Source organism: Martes martes, assembly GCF_963455335.1.
Source record: "Martes martes genome assembly, chromosome: 2".
In the NCBI taxonomy this organism is placed as follows: Eukaryota; Metazoa; Chordata; class Mammalia; order Carnivora; family Mustelidae; genus Martes; species Martes martes.
Genome location: NC_137889.1, coordinates 194,118,936 through 194,142,948, shown reverse-complemented (window position 1 = coordinate 194,142,948; position 24,013 = coordinate 194,118,936). Strand labels below are relative to the sequence as shown.

General features: G+C 36.2%; 1 protein-coding gene across 2 annotated transcripts; it reads left to right on the top strand.

The window, feature by feature from the left end:
• The first annotated feature begins 694 nt into the window (after nt 1-694).
• LOC308339095 (UDP-glucuronosyltransferase 2B31-like) lies at nt 695-23,608 on the top strand. Of its 2 annotated transcripts, XM_080797481.1 has the most exons (6): nt 695-1,445; nt 6,601-6,749; nt 8,647-8,778; nt 10,678-10,765; nt 18,713-18,932; nt 23,099-23,608. In XM_080797481.1, the coding sequence occupies exons 1-6, from the start codon at nt 722-724 to the stop codon at nt 23,376-23,378; spliced, it is 1,593 nt and encodes a 530-aa protein (XP_080653607.1). In that variant the 5' UTR covers nt 695-721; the 3' UTR covers nt 23,379-23,608. The 2 variants fall into 2 exon arrangements, with proteins under 2 accessions (XP_080653607.1, XP_080653608.1); XM_080797482.1 differs by lacking the exon at nt 18,713-18,932 and having other exon boundaries at nt 696-1,445.
• Nucleotides 23,609-24,013: the final 405 nt, after the last annotated feature.

The following is a 24,013-nucleotide window of genomic DNA, read 5'->3' as shown; positions in this document are numbered from 1 at the left end:
GTGCTAATTAAGGGAGCCAGTCACAAAAGACAACATGTTGTATAATTTCATTTATATGAAATGCACAGAACAGATGGTAAATATGACAAAAAGTAGATAAAATGTTGACTAAGGCTGGGAGATGAAGAAAATGCAGTTTCATTAGAGGGTAAAAGTTCCCATTTGGGGTGACAAAAGGGCTCTAAAATTGATCATCATGGTGGTTGCACAATTCTGTGAATATACTATGAACCACTGAATTGTACACTTAAAATCTGACAGTTGTATAGCATATAAATTACATGTCAACCAAATTTTTATGAACAAAGCAAAACAAAAATCTCTTGAACCATCATATCCAAGAAATAATATTCACCTGTAAAATAACTTTAATTCTTCTGTCACTGGAACTGTAGACAGTGACCTCTCACCACTGTCACTGACATTCTTCCAAAATATATTACATAAGATAGGTGAATTGCACATGTTAGGTCATTGGCTCTTAGCTAGATGGTAGAACTTATAAGCATCAAACAAATATTAAACATTTGTGTACAGATGAAATCATCTGCCTGTACCCCTTTCCGTTTGCCATCCAAATAATCTGACTGTTCACATAATCTGTTTACTTTGAAATGTGAGAGTTATACTTTAACTTACTGAGTGATTTCTCCTTGACTATAAATACAAGCAATGGGACAAGGAAACAAGAATTTGCAAAGAAGCATTGCATTCCGCCAGGATGTCTACGAAGTGGATTTCCGTTCTTCTGCTGCTACAGCTGAGTTGTTACTTCAGCTCTGGGAGTTGTGGAAAGGTGCTGGTGTGGCCCACAGAATATAGCCACTGGATCAACATAAAGACAATCCTCGATGAACTTGTCCAGAGAGGTCACGAAGTGACTGTTCTGACATCTTCAGCTTCCATTCTTGTTGATCCGAGCAAATCATCTGCTATCAAATATGAGATTTTCCCTGCATCCATACTTAAAGATGACTTTAAGGATTTATTCAGAAAAATGCTCGATATATGGATATATAACTTGCCAAGAGATACATTTTGGACATATTTTTCACAAATGCAAGAAATGTTGTGGATGTTTTCTGACTCTATTCAAAAGCTCTGTGAAGATGTGGTTTTGAACAGGAAGCTCATGACAAAACTACAAGAATCGAGGTTTGATGTCATTCTTGCAGATACTGTTGGACCCTGTGGTGAGCTGCTGGCCGAGCTACTTAAAATACCTTTAGTGTACAGTCTTCGCTTCTCTCCTGGCTATGAATTCGAAAAAAAAAGTGGAGGACTTTCTTTCCCTCCATCCTATGTGCCTGTTATTTTGTCAGAATTAAGTGATCAAATGACATTCATGGAGAGAGTAAAAAATATGATATATGTGCTTTATTTTGACTTTTGGTTCCAAACATTTAATGAGAAGAGTTGGGATCAGTTTTACAGTGAAGTACTAGGTAAGTCATGTTTCTAGTTGGTGACACAAAGTCTTAATTCCCAGTGCCTAGGAAGGTGAGTTTGTATTAAGTCAGAGGAATTTGTCTTTTATAAATGAAATGATGAAAGGATAATATAAAATGATCTTCCAATCTCATAAATATAATGGAAAGACTTATATGACAGGACCAGTTCCAACTGTGTCATCCATTAGTGAGTACATTACACGCCAGGAATTCAATAACCACAAATTAAAGCACTAAGGATTTCTTGAAGCAATTACATATCTATTTATTGTGTGTTTGTAATACTTAATTTTTTTTTACTTTTTCTGGAAAAAGTGTTTTAAAGTTCCTTTGTTATTTATTAAATACAGGTTGAAAATATTACTTTTGATATGCTTTACTTTTTAGAATAATTTTAAATGACAGCATATGGAGTCAAGATTTCCCAGATAACCCTTGCCCCCACACATGCATAAGGTCCCGCATTATCAGCATCCCCCACCAGAGTGGTACATTTGTTACAACTGATGAACCTACATTGACACATTATTATCCATCCAAAGTCTATAATTTATAGTGGAGTTCACTTTTGGTGGTGTATATTCTGTAGGTTTTAGCAAGTTTATAACGATATGTATACACCACTATTATATCAGAGTAGTTTCACTGCCTTAAAAATCCTCTCTGCGGTGCCTATTTCCTACATATACATTTTACTTTACTTTTCCCATTTGAAAAAAAAAAAAAAGGCATTAGAGGGGTTCCTGGGTGGCTCAGTGGTTTAAGCGTCTGCCTTCTGCTCAGGTCATGATCCCAGGGTCCTTGGATTGAGCCCTGAACTCGGCTCTCTCTCAGCAGGGAGCCTGTGCCTCCCTCTTGCTCTGCCTGCCTCTTCCCCTGCTTCTGCTCTCTCTCTCTGTAAAATAAATAAAATCTTTTTTAAAAAAGGACATTAGAAATTTCACTATCTTGATGAAAGCAGAGATGTTAATTGAGGAGTCACATATTTCTAGTACAACTGTCTATAGAGTATTGAGGATATTATTTCCACATGTTTCCCTTTTTTAATTTAAAAATAAAAATTTTTTCATATTACCTGAAAGATTCCATCACAACTGGAAGAAATACTGGCTCTATCCCAGACTCAGGAACCTATAATAAGAATTTTCTAATGATCACAAATTCTTTCATCAGGGCTTATAAATCATGATTTAAAGGCCTAAAATCTTGTTGAAGATTCCACATACACATTAATAGTTCACTTTTTTGAAAACTATGTTACTCCACTAAAGAAAGAATGAGTCAAAATTAATACTGCACATATCTATTTCCATACTTGATGAAAATATTCCAGCTATTATTTGCAAATATTATTTAATAATAATAATGCAATAATATATTATTATATATAATATATATTATTATAATTTATAATATATTATAAATAATATATTATATATATTATATATAATATTTATATATAATACAATATATTATATTATAAATAATATATAATATATATTATATATAATATTTATATATAAATAATATATATTATATATTATATATTATAAATTATAATATAATAAAATATAATAATATATAATATAATATAATATAATAATATTATAAATATATATATATATTTTATTATTATGATCCTAATGTGAACTAAGGACAATGATAAGTACAAGGAGTCAAGTCATACTTCAAAACTTCACAGTTTTCTTGGAAAATCTAGGATCAAGGGAATAACTTGCTATATTATAGAAATGAGACTGAGTACTCTAAGGAAGGTGTTTTCATTGCTTAATTGATTGGGGAACTCAAATAATTGTTTACATTTGCATCTGTTACTTTTGCAGCATTTCAAAGGAAATAAATGTACATTTAATTTGATAGTGGCTTAGGTTTAATAATTGTTTTATGATTGTGAATGTACTACTGTGATGTTAAAAATGAGACTTACCATTGTCTTTCATATATACATATGAACAACATATATAAGAATGTAAATATATATTTGCATCATTATACATATTTGTATCATATATGTGTTCTATTATCAAACTACAAATACTTTTAAACATTTTTCAATAAATTATTCCAAACTCCTTTCAGAAAATACCCTAGTATATTCACAATACATTACTCTCATTTCCTCTACCTGTTGCTTGTTGTAGGGTTTTTTAACTTATTTATTTATTTACTCTTATTTTTCTACCAAGTTTTAATATTTTTTTAACATATAATGTATTATTTGCCAGAGGGGTACAGGTCTGAATCGTCAGTCTTACACACTTCACAGCACTCAACATAGCATATACCCTCCCCAATGTCCATAACCCAGCCACCCTATCCTTACCTCTCCACCCACCAGCATCCCTCAGTTTGTTTCATGAGATTAAGAGTCTCTTCTGGTTTTTCTCCCTCCTGATTCCATCTTGTTTCATTTCTTCCATCACTAAGCCCCCCCAAGCCCCCACCTCTTCTCTCAAATTCCTCATATCAGAGAGGTCACATGATTATTGTCTTTCTCTGATTGACTTATTTTGCTTAGTATACTATCCTTTAGTTCCATGCACGCCATTGCAAATGGCAAGATTTCATTTCTTTTGATGGCTGGATAATATTCCATTATATATATATATAAAGAAGATGTGATTGATATATATATATGTATATATACATATATATCTCACATCTTCTTGATATATATATCAATCTTGATTGATATAGATATATATGTGTGTGTGTGTGTGTGTATATATATATATATATATATATATCACATCTTCTTTATCCATTCAACTCTCTGCAAAAGCTTTTGATCTTGATAAATCCCCAATAGTTCATTTTCCCCTTGTTTCCCTTGCCTCTGGTGATGTTTCTAGGAAGAAGTTGCTGCGGCTGAGGTCAAAGAGGTTGCTGCCTGTGTTCTCCTCAAGGATTTTGATGGATTCCTTTCTCACATTGAGGTCTTTCATCCATTTGGAGTCTATTTTTGTGTGTGGTGTAAGGAAATGACCCATTTTCATTCTTCTGCAAGTGGCCGTCCAATTTTCCCAACACCATTTGTTGAAGAGACTGTCTTTTTTCCATTGGACATTCTTTCCTGCTTTGTTAAAGATTCGTTGACCATAGAGGCGAGGGTCTATTTCTGGGCTCTTTAGTCTGTCCCATTGATCTATGTGTCTGTTTTCGTGCCAGTACCATACTGTCTTGATGATGACAGCTTTGTAATAGAGCTTGAAGTCTGGAATTGTTATGCCACCAACTTTTACGTTCTTTTTCAACATTCTGCTGGCTATTTGGAGACTTTTCTGGTTCCATATAGATTTTAAGATTATTTGTTCCATTTCTTTGGTAAAAAATTGATGGTATTTTGATAGGGATTGCATTAAATGTGTAGATTGCTCTAGGTAGCAGAGACATTTTCACAATATTTGTTCTTACAATCCATGAGCGTGGGACGTTGTTCCATTTCTTTGTGTCTTCCTCTATTTCATGAGTACTTTAGAGTTTTCTGAGTATAGATTCTTTGCCTCTTTGGTTAGGTTTATTCCTAGGTATCTTATGGTTTTGAGTGCAATTGTAAATGGGATTGACTCCTTAATTTCTCTTTCTTCTGTCTTGTTGTTGGTGTATAAAGATGCAACTGGTTTCTGCATTGATTTTATATCCTGACATCAATTTTAATTTTCATTTTAATTCTGGTATAGTTAACAGACTGTTCTATTAGTTTCAGGTGTACAATATAGTTATTCAACAATTCTGCACATCACTCTGTGCCCATCCGAAGTGTTCTCCTTAATCCCTCATCACCTATTAAACCCATCCACTTAACCCACGGTGCCTCTAGTAACACACTTTGTTCTTTAGAGTGAAGAGTCTATTTTATGGTGGTCTCTCTCTTTCTCTCTCTCTTTGCCTTTTGCTTTTTTGTTTGGATTCTTTTGTGTTTGGATTCCACATATGAGTAAAATCATATGGTATTTGTCTTTCTCTGATTGACTTATTTTATTTAGCATAATACTCTCTAGCTACATCCATGTCATTGCAAATTGTGAGATTTCATTTTTTAAAAAATATTTTATTTCTTTATTTGAGAGAGAGAGAGGGATAAAGAGAGAAAGAGAATCTGAAGTATACTCCACACTGAGCACAGAGCCCCACTTGGGGCTCCATCCCACGACCACTAGATCAGGACCTGAGCCAAAACCAAGAGTTGGATGCTTAACCAACTGAGCCAGCTGGGTGCCCCAAGCTCTCATTCTTTTTTTATGGCTGAATAATATTCATTATATAAATATACCACTTCTTCTTTAGCCATTCATCAGCTGATGAGCACTTAAGCTGTTTCCATAATTTGGTTATTGTAGATAATGCTGCCATAAACATTGACCCCAATGTTTCTGTATCCCTTTGAATAAGTATGTTTGTATGCTTTGGGTAAATACCCAGTAGTGCAATTGCTGAATCAAAAGGTACTTCAATTTTTAACTTTTTGAGAAACCTCCACACTTGTTTCTTGTGGCTTTGATTTTAGCCATTCTGAAAAATGTGAGCTGATATCTCATTGGAGTTTTGATTTGTATTTCCCTGATGATGAGCGGTGTTGAGCATCTTTTCATGTGTCTTTTGGTCAAGTGTATGTCTTCTTTGGAGAAATGTGTGTTCATGTCTTCTATCCTTTTTTTAATTGGATTATTTGGTTTTGGAGTATTGAGTTGTATAAGTTCTTTATATATTTTGGATACTAACTCTTTATGGTTTTCTACAATATCATGCCATCTGCAAATAGTGAAAGTTTTGCTTCTTCCTTACCAATTTGAATGGATTTTCTTTCTTTTTGTTGTCTGATTGGAATAGCCAGAACATATAGTACTATGTTGAATAAAAGTCATAAGAGTGGACATTCTTGTCTTGTTCCTGACTTTGGGGGGAAAGCTCTCAGTTGTTCCTCATTGAATATGATAGTCACTGTGGGTTTTCCATATAAGGCCTTTATTTTGTTGAGGTGTGTTCCTTCTAAACCAACTTTGATGCGAGTTTTTATCATGAATAGATGTGTATCCTTGTCAAATGCTTTTTCTGCATATATGGAAATGATCATATGGTTTTTCTCCTTTCTCTTACTAATGTGATGTGGTTTCTTTTCCCCCTTCAGGAAGACCCACTACATTATCTGAGTTAAGGAGGAAGGCTCAAATATGGCTCATTCGAACCTACTGGGATTTTGAATTTCCTCGCCCCCTTCTACCAAATTTTGAGTTTGTTGGAGGACTCCACTGTAAACCTGCCAAACCCCTGCCTAAGGTAACTGATTCTTATCTCTTTTGTTTTATTTGCTCTGAGGCATTTAACCAGTATTCTACTTAGAAATATCATTCCTCGACAAACCATAAAAGACTCAATCTCAAAAAACAGACTGAGGGTTGCTGGGGGGAGGAGGGATGGGAGAGGGTGGTGGGGATATGGACATTGGGGAGGGTATGGACTATGATGAGTGCTGTGAAATGTGTAAACCTGGCAATTCACAGACCTGTACCCCTGGGGATAAAAATACATTATATGTTTATCAAAATTTAAAAAATTCAGAAAAAAAAAAGAAATATCATTCCTCAACAATGTTTGCTTGTCCCAACAATATCTGCAGTCAAATCCAATGTTCACTTTGCTGTCACTCCAACATTTGCAAAATTCCTCATTTGAGATCCCAAGCCTTGACATCTTAGAGCATTAATGGGTTTGCTTAGCCTATGAGAACAAGTGTTTTCTGCCACACACCAAGGCTGGATAAAATCTCAGTAAAGATCATTAGGGGAGGGATGCCTGGGTGGCTCAGTCACTTAAGCGGCTGCCTTCTGCTCAGATCATGATCCCAGGGTCTTGGGATAGACTCCTGCTTTTGGCTCCTTGCTCAGCAGGAGCCTGCTTCTCCCTCTGCCTCAGCCTGCCACTCTGCCTGCTTGTGCTCTCTCCCTCTGACAAACACATAAATAAAATCTTAAAAAAAAAATCATTGGGGAAACATGGTTTTCAACATAATCAGCATAGAAAAAACTACATTTTGTATATAATAAGGACCACAAATTCTGCATATTTAATAAGGACCAAATTATTTCTACCACTTATACCTGAAAAATATTCATAGCATAAAATTGCAAAATAATTCTTTTAGTGTATAAGATGATACTTTATGAAAGAAAGCAATAAAGTAATATGTTTTAAGTTGATATTGTACCTTTAAGATGTAAGAAAAACAAGCATCCCTTACTGAATGATTTTATGGTCTCTTCAACATCTCATTGTCCACCTTTTTATTGGTAATAACATGAAACTAAGATCTTATTTGAGGGTTAACCTAATACCAATTTTGAATGCAAAATGTTTAAGCGTGTATGGTAACTTTCTCAAAGTCTAAATCCTGAGGTAAAACTGGCGAAAGTTCTATTCAGTCTAACACAAGTGTCCAGGGACAGATAAATCCATAAATATAATGTATTTACAAATAATGGAATATTAGTCATAAAACAGAAGAAACGTTGAACACATACTCTAAAGTGGAAAAGCTCCAGGATGTTACAGAAAGGGAAAGGGAGCAATCACAAAAGACAGATACAGTATGATTCCACTGATATGCGAGGTATGCAGATTAGTCAGATTCATAGAAATGCAAAGTATAATGATGGTTGCTAAAGATGGTGAAGGAGGGAATGAGGAATTGTTATATAATGGGCACAGAATTATAGTTTAGCAAGATGAAAAAGTTCTGGTGATTGGTTACCCAGCAGTGCAAATATAGACATTATTGACTGCATACCCAGGAATAGTTAAAATGGTAATTTTTTTGTGTATTTCACCACAATTTACATATAAAAACAGACATTACTCTAATAACTCCTGATACTATTTGGTATCTCTCTTTCGCAGTTTGAAGATTTTTTTTTTTTTTTGAGATTTATTGATTTGAGAGAGAGCTGGGTAATAGGGGAGGGGAGCAGAGGGAGAGAGAGAAGACCCAGCAGATTCTCCCCTGAGTGTAGAGCCAGACTCAGGGCTCAATCGCCCAACCCTGAGATCAAGACCTGAGATAAAATCAAGAGTCAGATACTTAACTGACTAAGCCACCCAGGCACCCCTGTAGAAATTTGTTTAATAGTGTTTGCTGTGGTGTTCCTCTTTTGTAATGGAACAATTTTTTTCTTCACAGGAAATGGAAGAGTTTGTCCAGAACTCTGGAGAAAATGGTATTGTGGTGTTTACACTAGGGTCTATGGTCACTAACCTGCCAGAGGAAAAAGCCAATGTGATCGCATCAGCCCTTGCACAGATTCCACAAAAGGTTAGATAAAGTAACTGAGTCCTATACAACTACTTAATGAGTGTTAAACTGTGTAAAGAGTTTGTTTACCGTTTCCTTCATGGCATGGAAACCATGATGATAGCTCCAATTTATCTCAGATATGAGCAAAATATACATGGCAGATGGTAAAGTAGTACAGAAGGTGTTTTGATAATAACTTTGGCATTAACATTGAGATCAGAAAGAAATATATTTAGGAGGTATATATTTAGGAGATACAGTGTAACGTTTGCTATTATAATGTATCGTGGGCAGATACAGAAATCACCAAATTCTGCCCTGTCATTCCCTCCTTCTCCTTACAGGATTTCCAAGGGCACTGAAAAACACATAGATGTTCTCGGAAAGGAGTTGAATTTCAACAGTTATGTTAAGCAGGAACTAATAAAAGTCTGAAAACACCATGCAGTTTATGCTCATGGAGTAATCCAGGTTTCTTTTCCTCCCACTAAATTTTTGAGAAAAGCCTACTCAGTTTACTGTTCAGAGAAAGGGTGGCCAAGGCTCACCAAGCTATGTTTTGGCAACCGCCCAGCCTAAGTGATTCAGGGAAAGAGAAAAACTGACACGAATGGTGGAGTGGACTCTGTTAAGAGTAAAATAAATGAAAAGGGAGGAGATGAGTCCACCCCTCTAGGTGACCCTGTACTTAGTAATATGTGGTTCCAAAAGGACTTTAACTTAGCAGAATAGTAACTCCTCCTGATTAAGGAAGGAAATGGAAATATATTAAGGAGTCAACCAGAAACAAGCCTAGGAAGGGAAAGTTTCAGGTTCCTCTTTTTACATAAAATATAGTAGTAAATTATTTTCCGATATATAGAAAACACCTGGAGTATTTGGGTGTTTGTGAACTACTTTTTGGTTTACTGATACAGTTTCTCTTTATGCTAATGTTTGCTTAATATCTAAAGTTACTTGAACATTTGCATAACAAATATGTGTTAACCAATGTAAACCATCATCCAGTTTCTGTGGATTCCAGGGGAATTCTGAAATCAATCTATTTTGGTACTGGGAATGGAGATTGCTTGGATATAGAACTCATATTAATCCATGCTATCAATGTTTTGTACTGCATCACTGAAGGGTTAACAATCGGTTAAATAAAATGTAGCATCATCACAGTTTGGGATGTCTTTCAACAGCTGCACTTTTATTTCTGAAGTTCCAACAGGCTCTTCTTTGTAACATTTAAAGAATTTCCAAATCAAGAAATAGTAATAATAATCAGGATTCATGTAAAAAATTACCTTTTTCTTGGAGGTAGTGCCTAATAATTAGTAATGTAAAAGAAAGTATATGTACTAAGAGAAGTTATTTATATTAAAAAATCTCTGGTAAGCAGAAATATTTATTTCTCACAAACAACAGATGGCATACTTAGCTTTTTTGTATATCAAAAGATGTAAAATTCTAATAAAATAACATATGGAACAAGTGGATATACATGACCTCCCTCCTGTAACACTTCAAATGAAATAAATAGGTAATATTACATTGGAAGATGATAGCAATTATAATAGATAAAACAAAACAAATGTGTAAATCTTAGTAATTTCCAAGTTGTTTGCACTAGATTTATAACTACCTAAACATTTCTTAAATACTTATATTTGTCGCTGTTAATCTCATTTGTCTAATCTCTATGTGTGAAACATCATGATTACATTCATACCTGATTGAATGTAAAAATAAGTTTAAAATGTGGGTATTTTATTATACCAGCATTTTGGTAGTCTCATTTTTAGTATTTTTGTCCTTATTTGTATCAGTCAGTGAAAGAGGTCTAACTAGATTATCTCTTAATTTCTTAAAATTCTAATATGCTATAACTTCAAAGTTTCAACTCATGAAATAAGGGATTTTCTTTAACAGGTTCTATGGAGATTTGCTGGCAAGAAACCAGACAACTTAGGACCAAATACTCGGCTCTATGAGTGGCTCCCCCAGAATGACCTTCTTGGTAAGAATCTGGAGAACACTAAATTAAAACTAATGCTAAACAAAATGATAAGAGTTATCAAGAAGCAAATTGATTGAATATTTATTATTGAAAAATCCCAAAACAAATCTTACCTTCCTTACATTTATTTTGCAGTGCTAGGGGGACAAAGATCAGATACGGCATGTTATTATACACAGTCACATTCCTTATGGCCAGAATCAAAGTATCTTTATTTCAGGTGTAATTACTTCTCAAGGGTAAATTTTTTTAAATTTTTAATTTAAATTCAAATAGCCAGCATAGAGTGCATCATTAGTTTCAGTTGTACTGTTCAATAATTTATCAATTGCATATAACACCCACTGCTCATCACATCAAGTGCCCTCCCTAATGTCCATCACCCAGTTACCCCATCCCCCATCCACCTACCCTCCAGCAACCCTTAGTATGCCCCTAAAGGGACAAACCATAGGTTTGTCTCCCTGTATGATTTCTTTCCTTTCTGTTTTCCCTCCTTCTCCTATGATCCTCTGTGCTGTTTCTTATATTTCACATATGGGTGAAAGCATAAGATTATTGCCTTTCTCTGATTGACTTATTTCATTCAGCATAATACCCTCCAGTTCCATCCCTGTCAATGTAAATGGTAAGTATTCAACCTTTCTGATGGTTAATATTCCATTGCATAAATATACCACATTATCTTTATCCACTCCTCTGTCTGTGGATATCTCAGCTCTTTCTACAGGTTGGCTATTGTGGACATTGCTGCTATAAACACTGGGGGTTATAGCAGTGCTGCTTCAGGTCAATACATTTGTATCTTTGAGGCAAATACCTAGAAGTGCAATTGCTGGGTCATAAGGTAGCTCTGTTTTTAACATCCTGAGGAACCTCCATGATAGTTTTCAGAGTGACTGCACCAGCTTGCATTCCCACCAACAGTGTAAGAGGGTTCCCCTTTCTCCACATCCTCACCAACATTTGTTGTCTCCTGTCTTGTTAATTTTAGCCATTCTGACTGGTGTAAGGTGGTATCTCACTGTGGTTTTCATTTGTATTTCCCTGATGCCAAGGGATGTTAAGCATTTTTTCATGTGCCTGTTGGCCATTTTCATGTCTTCTTTGCAGAAATGTCTGTTCATGTCTTCTGCCCATTTCTTGAGTGGATTATTTGTTTTTTGGGTGTTGATGTAGTTCTTTATAGATCTTGGATATCAGCCCTTTATCTAATATGTCATTTGCAAATATCTTCTCCCATTCGGTAGGTTGCCTTTTAGTTTTGTTGACTGTTTCCTTTGCTGTGCAGAAACTTTTTATCTCGATGAAGTCCCAACAGTTCATTTTTGCTTTCTTTCCCTTGCCGTTGGAGACATGTCTAGCAAGAAGTTGCTGTGGCTGAGGTTGAAGAGGTTGCTACCTGTGTTCTCTAGAATTTGGGTGGATTCCTGACTCACAGTTAGGTCTTTCATCCACTTTGAGTTTATCTTTGTGCATGGTGTAAGAAATAGTCCAGTTTCATTCTTCTACATATGGCTGTCCAATTTTCCTAGCACAATCGATGGAAGAGACTGTCCTTTTTTCATTGGATATTCTTTCCTGCTTTGTCAAAGATTAGTGGGTCATAAAGTTGAGGGTTCCTTTTGGGGTTCTCTCTTCTTTGCCATTGATCTAAGTATCTCTTTTTGTGCCAATGTCACACTGTCTTGATGATTACAGTTTTGTAATAGAGCTTGAAGTCCAGAATTGTGATGCCACCAACCTTGGTTTTCTTTTTCAACAGTCCTTTCTTCAATATTCCTTTCAACATTCCTCTCTCAACAATTCTTTTTCAACATTTTGGGTCTTTTCTGGAACCATACAAATTTTAGGATTATCTGTACCAGCTCTTTGAAAATTGTTGATGGTGTTTTGGTCAGGATTGCACAGATCGTGTAGATTGTTCTGGGTACCATAGACTTTTTAACAATATTTATTCTTCCAGTCCATGAGGATGGAATATTTTTTCACTTCTTTGTGTACTCCTCAAATTCTTTCACAAGTATTCTGTAATTTTTAGTGTACAGGTCCCTTACCGCTTTGGTTAGGTTTATTCCAATGTGTCTTATGGTTTTGGGTGCAATTTTAAATAGGATAGACCCCAATATTTCTCTTTCTTCTGTCTCATTCTTAGTGTAAAGAAATGCAACTGCTCTCCGTGCATTGATTTTATTTCCTTCCACGTGGTTGAATTCCTCCATCAGTTCCAGCAATTTGGAGATAGAGTGTTTGGGGTTTTCCACATAAGGTATCATGTCATCAGCGGAGTGACAGTCTGACTTCTCCTTTGCCAATTTGAATGCATTTTATTTCTTTTTGTTGTCTGACTGCTGAGGCTAGGACTTCCAGTACTATGTTGAACAAAAAATGGTGGGAGTGGGGATCCCTGTCATATTCCTGACCTCAGAGGAAAAGCTCTGTTCCCCCCCCCCATTGAGAATGATATTCACTGTGGGCTTTTCATAGATGGCTTTTATGATGTAGAGATAGGTTTCCTCTATGCCTACACTGTGGAGAGTTTTAATCAAGAAACATACTGTGGGGGCGCCTGGGTGGCTCAGTGGGTTAAAGCCTCTGCCTTCGGCTCAGGTCATGATCTCAGGGTCCTGGGATCGAGCCCCGCGTCAGGCTCTCTGCTCAGCAGGGAGCCTGCTTCCCTTCCTCTCTCTCTCTGCCTGACTCTCTGCCTACTTGTGATCTCTGTCAAATAAATAAAATCTTTAAAAAAAAAAAAAAAGAAACATACTGTGTTTTGTCAAATATTTTTTCTGCATCAATAGAGAGGGACATATATGGTTCTTGCCCTTTCTTTTATTAATGTGATGTATTGCACTGCTTGATTTGTGAGTGCAGAACCACCCTTGCAGCCCAGTAATAAGTCTGCCTTCGTTGTGGTGAGTAATCCTTTTAATGCACTGTTGGATCTTATTGGCTAGTATCTTGGTGAGAAATTTTGCATCCATGTTCCTCAGGGGTATTGCTCTGTAATTCTCCTTTTTGGTGGGGCCTTTGGTTTGGAGATCAAGGTAATGCTGGCCTCATAAAATAAGTTCAGAAGTTTTCCTTCCATTTCTATTTTTTGAAACAGCCTCAGAAGAATAGGTATTATTTCTTCTTTAAATGTTTGGTAGAATTCCCCTGGGAAGCCATTGGCTCTCGTCTCTTGTTGGTTGGGAGATTTTTTCTTACTATTTCAGTTTCCTTCCTGGTTATCAGTGTGTTCACATTTTCTATTTCTTCTTCTTTCAGTTTTAGTAGGTTACACGTTTCCAGAAATGCAGACATTTCTTCCAGATTGCCTAATTCATTGGCATATAGTTGCTCATAATATGTACTTAAAATTATTTGTATTTCCTTGGTGTTGATCATGATGTCTCTTCTTTCATTCATGATTTTATTATTTTGGGTCCTTTCTCTTTCTTTTTGATGATGTGGCTAGGGATTTATTGATGTAATTAACTCTTTGAAAGAACGAGCTTCTAGTTTCATTGATCTGCTCTACTCTTTTGGTTTCTATTTCATTGATTTGTGCCCTAATTGTCATTATTTTTCTTCTGGTTTGTGTAAGGTTTATTTGCTGTTCTTCCTCCAGCTTCTCTAGTTTTAAAGTTAGCTTGTATATTTGAGAACTTTCTAATTTTTTTTTGAAAAAGGCTTGCATTGCTATGTACTTCCCTCGTAGGACCACCCTTGCTGCATCTTAAAGGTTTTGAACAGTTGTGTTTTAATTTTCATTGGTTTCCATGAAACTTTTTTTTTAAGATTTTACTAATTTATTTGACAGAGAGAGATCAGTAGGCAGAGAGGCAGGTAGAGAGATGGAGAAGCAGGTTCCCTGCTTGCGGAGCAGACATCCCGATGCAGGGCTTGATCCCAGGACCCTGAGATCATGACCTGAGCTGGAGGCAGAGGCTTAACCCACTGAGCCACCCAGGCACCCCTCCATGAAACTTTTTAATTCTTCTTTAATATCCTGGTCGACCCATTCATTCTTTAGTAGAATGCTCTTTTACTTTCAAATGTTTGAGTTCCTTCCAAACATCCTCTTGTAATTGAGTTCAAGTTCAAAGCATCATGCCCTGAAAATATGCCGGGGATAATCCCAATCTTTTCATATTGGTTGAAAAACAATTTTGACCCTGTATGCGATTTATTCTGGAGAATGTTCCATGTGCAATTGAGAAGAATGTGTATCCTGTTGCTTTAGATGGAATGCTCTGTATATATCTGTGAAGTCCATCTCATCCACTGTGTCATCCAAAGCCCTGTTTCCTTCTTGATCTTCACTTAGATGTCCAATTCTGTGAATGGGATATTGAAATTCCCTATTATTGTATTATTATCAATGTGTTACTTTAATTTGATTATTAATATACTTATATAAATCACTGATCCCAAGTTAGAAGCATACATATTTATAATTGTTAGATCTTCTTGTTGGAAAGACACTTTAATTATGATATAGTGTTTCTCCTCATCCCTTTCTACAGACTTTGGTTTAAAATATGATTTTTCTGATATGAGGATTGCCACCCTAGCTTTATTTTGATGCCCATTAGCATGAAAAATGGTTTTCCACCCCCTCACTTTCAATCTGAAGGTGTCTTTGAGTCTAAAATGTGTCTCTTACAGATAGCATATTAGTGCATCTTGCTTTTTTTATGTAATCTGATACTCTGTGTCTTTCAGTTAGTCCATTTAGCCCATTTACATTCAGAGTAACTATTGAAAGATATAAGTTTAGTGCTATTGTATTACCTGTAAAGTCACTGATTCTGTAGGTTGTCTCTGTTCCTCTCTGGTCTATGTTACTTTTCGACTCTCTCCTCACTTAGAGGATCTCCTTTAATATTACTTTCAGAGCTGGTTTAGTGATCAGAAATTCCTTGAGTTTCTGTTTGTCCTGGAAGCCTTTGCTCTCTCCTATTTTGAATGACAGCCTTGCTGGATAAAGTATTCTTGGTTTCCTATTTTTCTTATTTAGCACTCTAAATACATCATGCCAGTCTTTTCTGACTTTCCATGTCTCTTGGATGGGTCTGCTGTGAGTCTAATGTCTCTACCTTTGCAGGTTATGGACATCTTGTCCCAAGCTGCTTTCAGGATTTTCTTTTTGTCTCTGAGATTTGCAACTTTCATTATTATGTATCAAGGTGTTGACCTATTTTTATTGATTTCCAGTGGTGTTCTCCGTGCCTCCTGGACTTGAATGCCTGTTTCCTTCCCCAGATTAGGGAAATTCTCAGCTATGATTTGCTCAAATATGCCTCATGGACCTCTCTTCCTCTTCCTCTGGGACCCCAAAAACTCTAATATTATTTTGTTTTATGGGATCACTGATTTGTCAAATCCCCCCTTTTCACCCTCTGGGTCCATTAGTAGTTTTTCTTGCTTTGCTCTGGCTTCCTTCCTTCCTATCCTTCATCTTGTCTTCTATGTCACTGACTCTCTTCTGCCTCATTTACCTTAGCTGTAAGAGCATCCATTTTAGATAACATCTCAGTTAAAATATTTTTAATTTAAGCCTGATTAGATTTTATTTCTGCATGAAGAGATTCTCTAGTGTGTTTTATGCTTTTTTCAAGCCCACTTAGTAACTTTATAATCATTATCCTGATTTCCAGCTCTGGCATTTTACTTATATCCATTATGATTATATCTGTGGCAGAGAGAGTCACCTATGGTTCTTTCTTTTGCTGTGATGTCCTCCTTCTAGTCATTTTACCCAGAGAAGAATGGAAGAATGAGACAATAAAATAAAAAATATCAACCTCGAATCAAATGAAACACATACTAGACAAATCCAAACAGGTCAGAAACTAAAAAGAAAAAAAAAAGGGGGGGGGGGAGATTATAATCTCCCAGGGGGACAAAACATGGTGATCCACTCGGTTCTGGGTGTATTTTGGTTTGTTACAAGACACTAAATCCCAAAACTGTAAAGAAAGCAAAACTCATATAAACAAAAATAAAATTGAAACAGTGAAAGGAAGCTAAAAATGAAGAATAAATCTTTCAAATATAAATTAAAAAAATGAAAGCTAAAAAAATACTTAAAAACAAAGAATTGATAAAATAAGAAACCAGTCGGGGTGCCTGGGTGGCTCAGCCGCTTAAGCTATTGCCTTTGGATCAGCTCGTGGTCTCCAGATTTTGAGATCGAGCCCTGCATCTGGCTCCCTCCTCAGCATGGAAACTCCTTCTCTCTCTACAATTCCCTCTACAATTCCCCCCTGCTTGGTCTCTCTCTCTCACACACATTAAAAAATATTTAAAAAAAATAAAACAAGAAACCAGTTGAAAAGGAAAAAAGGAATAAAAGAACAAGAGATTTTAAACTGAAAGTTAAATGACTCTTGAGAAAAAACTCAATTCCATACAATATTTTCTCCCAGTGCTGTAGTTTTATAGTCCTCCGTGCTCCAAAAACTGGGTGTTCCCTGTTGTTTCTGATGGTCTTCTAGGAGAAGGGCCAGCTGCACTGATTCTCAGGTGTCTTTGCCTGGGCAGATTTGCACAACGGGCTGGGCTCAGTGTAAGCTTTCTGATTGCTCTATGTGGCTTTTGGTCACTGAAGACCCTCTGTGCCTCTTTGGAGGATGAAAATAAAAATGGCTGCATGCTGGTCTCCAGCCCTGGAGCTGAAAGATCACAGCCCCTTCTCTTCAGCAAATCTTCAGGGATAAGCAGTTTTCAGTTTGGTGTGTGCCCAACTGCAGACATGTGTGGTGTGCACCCACACTGATCCTCCCAGGGAAATGTGGAGGATCACCACAATTCTGACCTTTGGAGATCCCACACACAGAGAATGGTCACCCGATCATGGTGCAGTTTGCAGTTTATGAACTGCGCTGAGAGCCCCTCCCTGTCTTACTGAACATAACTGGTTTCTCTCCTCTAATGGATTGGGAATTCTACAGCTCAGGCACTCCTGTTCCTTCCGTGACCCCAGGGATCCTGAGACCACACTGTTCCACCTAGGATTCTGCCCCACTTGGCCACCTGAGCACCTTTCAGGCAGGGACATCTCTCCCTGAAACAGACTTCTAAAGAGTCTGAATTTGCCCTCCAGGGCTAAATTACTTTCTGGTAGCCAGCTTAGGGACGCTCCCTCCCCCTACCATTTGTCTTCCGAACATACCTTCAGATTCATTTATCTGCACCTCCCACCTTGCAAAAAGTGCCCACTTTTCTATTTGTAGAATTTCAGCAATTCTTTTCTTACATCTCAAGTTGAATTCATAGGTGGTCAGAATGGTTTGATAGTTATCTGGCTAAATTCAGGGACAAGATGAAATGAGGACCCTTACTCTTCCACCATCTTGCCTCTCCCAATAAATTTTTAATAACTAAATGGATCATCACTTTGTCTCCTGATTTTCCCACTTTATTCCTATCTTCTCATTCTGCATGGGTATTCACTGCTAATGAAAAATTATTCCCACTGACTCTACACTTTCTCCAGGAAAACACCATAATCTTTTTCATGAAGTCATAACACATTTCATGATAAAGTGCAGTCTTTCTTTCCCCTGACTTGAACCACCACTGTCATACTTCCTGTTGCTTTGACACTCTACATGTTAAACTCAGTGGCTTTACCGTTTAAGAGAATATGTTCTAATATGCCACCTCCTTTTCTTTTCTTTTTTTTCTTTTTTTGTTTTTTGCACATGCTATTCTCTTTCCAGAATTTTCCCCTTCAATCTCTCTGTTCAGCCATCTTGTAACCATTTTTCAAATTACAACTACCAACTCACATTTCACTTACTTCTCCAGGAAATTTTTGCTCTTCTTGCTCTGGGATCTAAAAGACATTTTAATGTCATTTCATATGTATTGTATTATGTGCCTTATGTTGCTAAACTCTCTTTTTTTCCCCTAAGAATTATAATTACTAATGCGCTGAGATTCATCCAATCCTAGGTCATCCAAAAACCAAAGCCTTTGTAACTCACGGTGGAACTAATGGCATCTATGAGGCGATCCACCATGGGATTCCAATGGTGGGCATTCCCTTGTTTGCGGATCAACCTGATAACATTGCTCACATGAAGGCCAAGGGAGCAGCTGTCAGTCTGGATTTCCACACACTGTCTAGTACAGATTTGCTCAATGCATTGAAGATGGTCATTAATAACCCTTCGTGAGTAATATAATTTTTTTTCATTAATAGTATTTAGAGATAGGTTCTTCTATCAATGATGACTGTGCATTTCATCCTATATTTAAGAAGCTAATTTTGAAATTTTAATATGTACAACTGATCTTAAACCTACCCTTATTTTCAACCAGACATTTATTCCAAAGTTGCTTTTTAACGGGCTGCAACAATTTTCTATATGAGCAAATGCAAAAGTTATATATGGAATTGTAAGAACACGTGTTTAAAAATATGATAGAATTCCTAGAATGAAAGAATGAAGAATTTGCAGTTATGTAAAAGAACTTTCAACTCAGCACCAAAATTTCCAAAACTATAAATCTTTTTGCCCAAGAATTAATTTTGATTTTTATTTTAATATATTTTATAATATGGGATGTATGTACCATAATATTTAAAGTACAAAAATCAAACACATGTAGTATGTTACAGAATTATGAAGCCATGACTATAATCCAAGTATGGGACATTTTCATTAACCCAAAAAGGATTTGCATATGACTTAGAAGTCATTTCCCATTCCTCTTGCCTTAAGTAAACAATCTACTTTCTGGCTCTCTTAATTGCTGTATTCTGGATATTTCATACAAATGGAATCATACAATTTATGGCCTTCTGCACATGGCTTCTTTCACTTGGCATGTTTTCGAGTTTCACTGATGTGGTAGTTTTGCATTGCTGAATAATATTCTATGGTATGGATATACTACAATCTATTTATTCATTCATCAGTTCATGAACATTTTGGTTATTTCCACATTTAGGAATTATAAATATTACTACATATGCTATTGTGTGAACAAAATTTGTCACTTCTTTTGGAAATGAAAGGAAATTTTTGGAAATTCTTGGAGTAGAATTGCTGGTCACATATTAACTCTGTAAAGAACTGTCAAATTGATATCCAAATGAGATGCACCATTTTACATTTCCACCAGCTGAGTATGGGAGATCCAAGTTCTCCACATCATTACCAACACTTGTTATCATCTGCTTTTTTAAAAAGATTTATTTAGTTATTTATTTGACAGACAGAAATCACAAGTAGGCAGAGAAGCACACAGAGAGAGAGGGGGAAGCAGGCTCCCAGCTGAGCAGGGAGCCTGATGAAGGGCTCTATCCCAGGACCCCAAGATCACTAACTGAGCTGAAAGCAGAGGCTTAACCCACTGAGCCACCCAGGTGCCTCTATCATCTGTTTTATTCTAGACATCCCAGTGGGTGTGAAGTGGTCTCTCTTGCGCTCTTGATTAGCATTTCCCTTGTAGCCCAAGTTATTAAGCATCTTTTCATATACCAATTGCCATCCATGTGTCCTCTTTAGGGAAATGTCTATTCCAATACTTCGATAATTTTAAAATTTGATTTTTTGTCTCATTTTATTAAATAATTTTTTGTGTTATGAATATAACACATTAACAGATAGATGATTTGTTAATGTTTTCTTCCATTCTGGTTGACTTGATTTTTCACTTTCCTGATTGTGTCCTTTGAAGACAAATCTTTTTAAAGATGATAACACAAATAAAGAAATTTTCTATATTGCACAGGAAAATAATGTTTGGGAATTTGTAGTGCCTAGCACAGTAACCCCAAATTCAGTATTTGTTACTACTATCAGTATTAATTTTATATTAGGAAGGTATCATCTAAAGAAATACCGAAAAATGTATTATCGAGAAGAAAATGGTAGAACGATGAATTAATAAAATACTTTAAATAGATAAGAAAGAAAAAGAAATATAAGGCAGGTTGGAGAAATAGAACAGAAAATAGAGAATAAGACAGTAGGTAAAAATATAAATATGCCAGCACTTACATTAAACTTAAGCAGATTACATAATTTAAAGACGAAGGTTGGCAGAATGCATTTTAAAAACTATATACTGTTTATAAGACATGTTCAAACAGAAACGTAGAAGAGGATTTTAAGTACAAAGGTAGAAAATGATCTATTTTAGCAGTAACCATTTAGAAAGATGTTGCGCCTATATGACTATCAGACAGTACTCCAGAATCACTAACAAAAATAAAGATACATATTTCATAACGATACATAGACTGATCTGTCAAAACAACACAAATTAGTAACTGGTGACACCTACGATGAAAATACCAAAATGCAGCAGACATAGACAAAAGAACAAACAAATACACAACTCTGCAGTCATAATATTGAGTTTTCAAACATCTTTCTCAATAACATAGAAAAAGAAGACAAAAAAAGAAAGAAAGAAGAAAGGAAAAAAGGAAGGATGGATGGACGGAGAAGATTCTGGAATGACTAAATTCCTGAATGATTTAAAGTATTCAATTTGATATATAACCTATCCAACATACATATACATAATAATATATAAAACAACAGAGAATACGTATATTTCAAGAATGGAATAGGTACTGGAATTAACCATATGCTGGGCTATACACCAAGAGTAAATTTGGAAAATATAAATCATCAACAGTATACTGTCCAGCCTTACTGGAATTCACTTAGAAATTGTCAAAAAGAGGGGCACCTGGGTGGCTCAGTGGGTTCAAGCCTCTGCCTTCAGCTCAGGTCATGATCCCAGGGTCCTGGGATCGAGCCCCACATCCGGCTCTCTGCTCAGAAGGGAGCCTGCTTCCCTTCCTCTCTCTCTGCCTGCCACTCTGCCTACCTGTGATCTCTGTCTGTCAAATTAAATAAAATCTTAAAAAAAAAAGAAATTGTCAAAAAGAAAGATAACAGAAACATCTCTAAATTTTTGAAATTAAGTAATATACTTCTACATAATTCAGTCAATAAAGAAATCACAACCCTAAATAACCTTCTTCTCTGCAATTCCACTTTCACATTATATACAAACACAACTGTATAAACATGTAAATCTAAAGAAATACACAAGATTTTTAGGACAGCTTTAGTAATAATGGCTAAAAAATTGTTCACACAAATGTCCACTGATCATTAAGTGAAGAAATACTCTGTGGTATTGCCAAACAATGGAATGCTATACAGTAATAGAATTAACTGACAACTGTTAGACAAAAGACAAAGGAAATGAGTGTTATCTTATTATTCTGATACATAAATAATAAAAGCTAATCTATGACGACTTAAAGGGTCAGAGAAGATGGGATCCTTCTGGGTAGCATGTGATACCCTATATCAATATCTTAGTAGTAGGTGTATTATTACATCCACTTCACAATTATATTCTAGCTAATTTTGAATTGAGGAGCTATTCAGTTAAGACCATGTGCATTTTTCTTATGTTATATATTTAAATGTTATTATGGAAAATATGTTTTTGAATTCTAGGTTTCAAAGAGCAGCACACACACGCACGCACACACACACATCCCAAATGTCTAAGGGTGCTTTGATAGTGTTACCCAGAAAAGCCTGAGATGGAACACAGAGCTTGATAGATTATCAAGATGTAGAAGCTGCTTTGGAGTGTTGCAGGGAAAAGTGTCCAGCAGAGAGACAGAAAGTGCAAAGGTGCTTAAGTGAGGACATGTTTGGCAACTTCAGTGAACTCCTAGCAGGCCTTTATGCCTACAAAAGAGTATACATGGGACAAAGTGACAGGAGGAGAGGTTGCTGGGGGGCTGTATCTGTAAGATCCTATAGTCCAAAATCCATAGCTGGATTTTACTCTAAAGGTAATGAGAAGCCAGATGGAAACTCTGAGCAGGGAAGTGCCATGATCTGATATCGGTTTCAAAAATCAGACTGGCTACATGATGGAAAATGAAGAGTAGAGGGTAGAAGAGTGGAGACACAGGGACCAGTGAGGTGGCATTTTACTTACCATGACACAATTCCCTTTGCTGCTTCATGAGATCATGCTATAAGTGCATTCCCACCGTCTCATTTACAGCTGTGACAAGGGCCCATAGCATTTTCTCTGTTAGAAAAGGTCAAACTATCCTCACTGCACTTCCATTTTCACTTCTTAGAATAGTTGGTGATGGGAAAATTCCAATTTATATGCCAAATCTCCAGTGCGGACCCAAATAAAAAAACATACTACTTCTGTAATTCTATGACATGTATTTTGAATCACTTGTATGGCACTTTTCAAAAACCTTTCATGGGAATTATACGATTAGGCAATGAACTTCCTTTCAGTGTCGGTATCTTTATGTTTCTGCTTTAGATACAAAGAGAATGCTATGAGATTATCAAGAATTCACCATGATCAGCCTATAAAGCCCCTGGATCGAGCAGTCTTCTGGATAGAGTTTGTCATGCGCCACAAAGGAGCCAAACACCTCAGGCCAGCCTCCCATGACCTCACCTGGTTTCAGTACCACTCCTTGGATGTGATTGGGTTCCTGCTGGCCTGTGTGGCAGCTGCTATGTTTGTCACCACACAGTGTTGTCTGTTTTGTTACCGGAAGTTTGCAAAAGCAGGGAAGAAGGAAAAAAAGGAGTAGTTACATCTGGGGCCTCAAGCTGGTATGTCTCATAAATGGGACTCATCCAGTTTATTCCAGCAAGAAGTTGTGATAGAAGGTTTCTTCCTCCTGTGACAAAATGACCTTTCGCAACTTAGCTTCTCAGAACAAAATCTGTTTTCAAGGGATTTACAGCCTATCTGAGAGTTAGAAATATCATGCCAAAAGGAAAACTGGGAAAAAATAAATAAAATAAAAATAAAACTGCATGGGTATTTATCAAAACTTATTATTCTAAATCAAAAGTCATCTCCCTCCAAAAATTATTGATCTTAACTGTGTTTCAAACATTGGGTATGGACACAAGAACATTATGAAAGCTCTTCACAATATCTCTATTATTGTGCAAATACTCAGAATATGTTAACTTAATTTGGGGCCAGAATTTTGTAGTTTTCTCCTTCGCTAGAGAAACGGCAGGTAGTTAAAATTGTGTAAAATGATTTATTTGTCCATTTCGTTTTGGGAGACCACTAATTCTCCACAGTAAGATCCACCCTCAGCATCACTCCTTACCTAAGAACAGTGCAAGCTCCTGGGTTTCATCCAGCTTGTCACTTCCCAGCAGAACGTAGGTGAATTTAGAAGTCTAACACCTACCCCTTTCCTATTAT